Source organism: Equus quagga, unplaced genomic scaffold, assembly GCF_021613505.1.
Source record: "Equus quagga isolate Etosha38 unplaced genomic scaffold, UCLA_HA_Equagga_1.0 205791_RagTag, whole genome shotgun sequence".
Taxonomy (NCBI): Eukaryota; Metazoa; Chordata; class Mammalia; order Perissodactyla; family Equidae; genus Equus; species Equus quagga.
This window is the reverse complement of record NW_025798802.1, coordinates 1,590-5,470: the sequence shown is the minus strand read 5'-3', so window position 1 is coordinate 5,470 and position 3,881 is coordinate 1,590. Positions and strand designations below refer to the sequence as shown.

At 53.6% G+C, this 3,881-nt stretch overlaps 1 protein-coding gene across 2 annotated transcripts; it reads left to right on the top strand.

The window, feature by feature from the left end:
* Positions 1–56: 56 nt before the first annotated feature.
* On the top strand, positions 57–3,303 carry LOC124233580 (liprin-alpha-1-like). 2 transcript variants are annotated; one of them, XM_046650722.1, is made up of 3 exons: positions 57–1,593; positions 2,581–2,753; positions 3,147–3,299. In XM_046650722.1, exons 1-3 carry the CDS (start codon positions 1,559–1,561, stop codon positions 3,242–3,244), a joined length of 306 nt encoding a protein of 101 aa, XP_046506678.1. In that variant the 5' UTR covers positions 57–1,558; the 3' UTR covers positions 3,245–3,299. The 2 variants fall into 2 exon arrangements, with proteins under 2 accessions (XP_046506678.1, XP_046506677.1); XM_046650721.1 differs by lacking the exon at positions 57–1,593 and having other exon boundaries at positions 1,602–2,753; positions 3,147–3,303.
* The last annotated feature ends 578 nt before the right edge of the window (positions 3,304–3,881 follow it).

Genomic DNA, 3,881 nt, shown 5'->3' with positions numbered 1-3,881 from the left:
TCCCTGGCCTACGCCGCCGTGACCCCCCAGCTGTCGGGGAGCTTCGTTCCAGTCAGCTCTGAAAGAGCGTGCAGGCCCCAGCCTGGCGGGCCCCAGGCTGGGCAGGGCCCCTCACCCCGGGGGCACAATGGGAGCAGCCACCGGCCGGGGCGGGCCGTTCCTCCTGAGCTCTGTCTCCGCTGAGGACAGTGAACTCAGTCCCGTGGACTGCTCCCTGTCCTGTTCTTTTTTGTTTTTTATAGGTGATTGTTTTAACCTCAGTTTGAAATCTCTCCCTGTTTCAGTTTCGTATTGATAGTTTCTAGCCGTCGTAGCCTTTGGTTGTCTGCAGATTGTAATTTGAAATCAGGAGAGCATGCAGAATCTGTCCAGCTACGGCTTAAGGTTCTATCTTAAATGAGTTCGACTCCGTTTTGCACTAAGCCCCTTGGTTGTCACTGAGCCGCTGTGGGGCTGCAGTGGAGCGATACTCTACACAGTCGCATTAAAAAAGCCCAAGTTGGCTGCTCAGGTCTTGCTGTTTGTACAAACGCCTGCCACTCACGTTTTGAGAACTCGAGCCCTGCCTTAACCACGGAGCCCCATGGATCAGTAAGACCTGCCGGGGTTAACGTTTTCCCCACCGCCTCCTTCCTGTCCTCACGTTCCCCGACACGGGAAAACTGGCAGTCTGAAGGAGAGGATCTTCCAGTGGAAGGCCAGGACTGCTTTGAGCCGGCTTGAACAAATTGCTTTTAAACCGCGTAGAAAGACCTCAGTTTATAGCATCCGTCCTGCACGTTGAGACGTATGAGACAGACAGGCGTGTCTGGGATGGAGGAGTTAGATCCCTTTTCGCTTTTCCACTTGTTACAGAGTCCAGGAACGTGCATCACTACTCAAAATGATAATGGATCATGGTACAAGCTATTTCTCTTTTTCTCCCAAAACAAAAAGTTCTGGACAGTTTACCCAAGAGGTTTCTGCCCTCTCTGGTGTTTCTTCTGAATGCATCAGGAGATAAACACGTTCATCTTCAGCTCCTCATCAGGGACAGTGAGTGCCGTGCGTGCTGTGTGAGGACGAGGTTTTGGGCGTGGTTCAGATCTCGGTGCCCTTCAGTGGCTGTCCTCATGGTGGCCTAGGATCCTAGGGCGGGCGGGCCCTCGGGCTGCGAGGAGGCTCAGGAGGAGGAGTGCCCATGTGTCCTGCCCGGGTCTCTGCGCTCGTTCTGGTGCTCGTAGGCCAGGAGTCAGGCTCTGCTCTGTGCTCCTGCTCCTGATAAGTAAGACGGTCCTTTAACGTGGCGTTGGGCTAAAACGAGGCTGGTTGTACTCAGCAGAAAGCATAGCTCATGGATTTCCACATAAGTTTATGGTTATAATTTAAAGCCTATGTGTTGTGGGGTTTTTTTGGTCACAGTGTGTTGTTCACTAATTTTACACTGGTCTCAACCCCTCAGTTGCCAGCCTCCCTAGAAGAGGTACGAGACGACAAGACGACAATAAAATGTGAAACCTCGCCCCCGCCCTCCCCGCGGTCCCTTCGGCTGGACAGGCTGCACAAAGGGGCGCTGCACATGGTCGGCCACAAGGACCTCAGGGACTTACGGAAGTAAGGAGGGCAGCGTCCCACCCTAGCCCGGCTCCAAACAGACCGCCTTCCCATGCTCAGCTTTCAGAACTCCATTGCTCTCTTCTTGGGGAAAAAAGTCAGAATGATGACTTTAAAGAAACACCGGTTAATTGAGTTGAGTTGATTTAGATGATGCCCTCGGGCTGCCCTGGGAGCTCAGGTGAGCCCAGCAGAAGATGCTGTCTGTTTGGGCGACGTGAGTTTAGAAAGAGAGTTCAGTGATAGCAGCAATCTTAGAAAGCCTTCATTTCTTCAGAGTCTGCAAATTGACTATTGTGACAACTTTCTCTTCTTGTGGAGCATTTGCTAAGCATGTGGCGTGTTCTGACCGTTGCTCTGCAGGACCGTCCGTGTCCTGCCGCTGGGATGCGCTCTCTGCCTCTGAGCTGTGGAGAGCCCCACCTCGTCCCCAGCGCTCCAAGCGCCTCCCCACAGGGACCATGAGAGCCAGTGGGTGACTAGTGTGCTCCTGTGTCAAACTACCATGGGCTGTGCTTTTGTCCCGCCCTGGCAGCCCTCGGTGGCGGGTGCAGGTGTCCATCCTCGCCACCTCTGCAGTAGGCCCTGTGGCTCTTGTTTCGCGGCAGGGACGGTCGCACTGGGGAGGTTGCTGGGGCGCTGGGGTCAGGCCTCCGGTTGGGAGAGCATCTTCACAGCCGAGGGGCGGCCCTCAGGTGGGCTCATGGTGCTCTCTGCCTTCCATGGTTCGGACTGGAAGCCTTCTCAGAAGGAGAGCTCCGGCTCAGAGCCTCAGCTCCTCAGAAACGGTTCTCTGTGGTGGGATGGCTGGGAGCCTTCGTTTCTACACGCGATGCATTTTGCGAAGGAGACATGCCTGGAGGAGACTTGGAATGCTCGTGTAGTTGGAAGAGCAAGTATTAAAAGCGTGGAGTGTTCTAGTGCCTGTGAATGGAACGTTGTGTTGGGACGAGGGCGCTCATTAAAGATCGTTTTCTGTCCCCAAAGCTCCACAGGCTCACAGGACGGCCCCGTGAGCAACCCCAGCAGTAGTAATAGTAGCCAGGACTCGCTCCACAAAGCCCCCAAGAAGAAGGGCATCAAGTCCTCCATCGGCCGCCTGTTTGGCAAGAAAGAAAAGGGCCGACCTGGACATGCTGGCAAGGAGTCATTAGGACAAGGTGGGTGGCTTCCAGCAAACATTCTTAACCCTTAGGATGGAGGCGGGGGGCCTGCCGTGTGTGTGCCTACTGTGTGCCCCCAGTTGTTCCCACGGGCGGTCTGTCGAAGACGCTGGGCGTTCTCAGGGAGTGAAAGCTCAGGAGGCGTATGTTTTCTCTGGGACACATGCGACCCAGAGAGCCACGGTGGATGTTCTTTGGCCCTGAACAACCTGGCGTCCCAGACAGAAGGGGCTCACTGTCTCTCGAGCATTCTCGTGCCTTGGTTGCCTAGTCAGAAACTTAGCCTTTAGAGGTTTTCTTTGCCTGCAAGTGCTCTTCCACCTGTTTCTGAATTCACCTAATGCGGCTGTGTTGATTTCTCTCGCTGTTTCAACCACTGGGCCCTCACAGCTGGTGTTTCAGAGACCGAAAACTCAGCTCAGGATGCCTTGGGACTCAGCAAACTGGGAGGACAGGCGGAGAAAAACCGAAAACTTCAAAAAAAGTAAGCTTTTCATTATTCGTCCATCTCACTGAACACTTCTCGGTTGTGCCTGATTTTTAACTAATGTTTATTTAATAAATGTAGTATCTATTTATGTGTATATATTACCTTCTGAAAGGTTAACCTAAAGCTTTTAACAGACGGTGCTTCCTGGGGGGCTGAGAGCCTCTGCTCAGGAAGGGGGAGAGGACTCAGGGGAGGCTCCCGTCCCCCAGAGAGCTGTCTGACGAGGAGGGCTCCCTGCCGGGCGTGGGGCCCCGAGTCCGGCTCCAGTGCGTCAGCTCTGGGGGGAGGGGCCGCTTAACCTTGCTGCACTCCCCGTTTCCTCCTCTAAGATGGGAGTGCAGCGGTACGCGCCTCACACGGCTTTGTGAGTGTTAGACACACATCTGTCGCTACATAAACACATGTAAAGCACTGGCAACAGTGCCAGCCATCCTAAAATAGGGAGAACTGAGTGTGTAATTGCAGCCACCGCTCCGACTTGATCACCAGCATTCAGAGTTTGCCGTGCGGGCTATGATCTGTCAGGAAATATTCACTGTGTTGCCCCTTTTTTCCTCCTCCAGTAGATTTTGTATTTTTATTTTAAGTAGACTCTTGATTTTGTGGCCTGTTTATTAAATTTTGATTCCGATTTG

What these genes read in the sequence shown, in the direction of transcription:
- LOC124233580 (XM_046650721.1), top strand. Translation starts at nt 2,099, where the DNA reads ATGGGCTGTGCTTTTGTCCCGCCCTGGCAGCCCTCGGTGGCGGGTGCA. An exon ending in CAAGGAGTCATTAGGACAAG is followed by an intron (nt 2,754 to 3,146) that starts GTGGGTGGCTTC and finishes GGGCCCTCACAG; the next exon opens with CTGGTGTTTCAGAGACCGAA.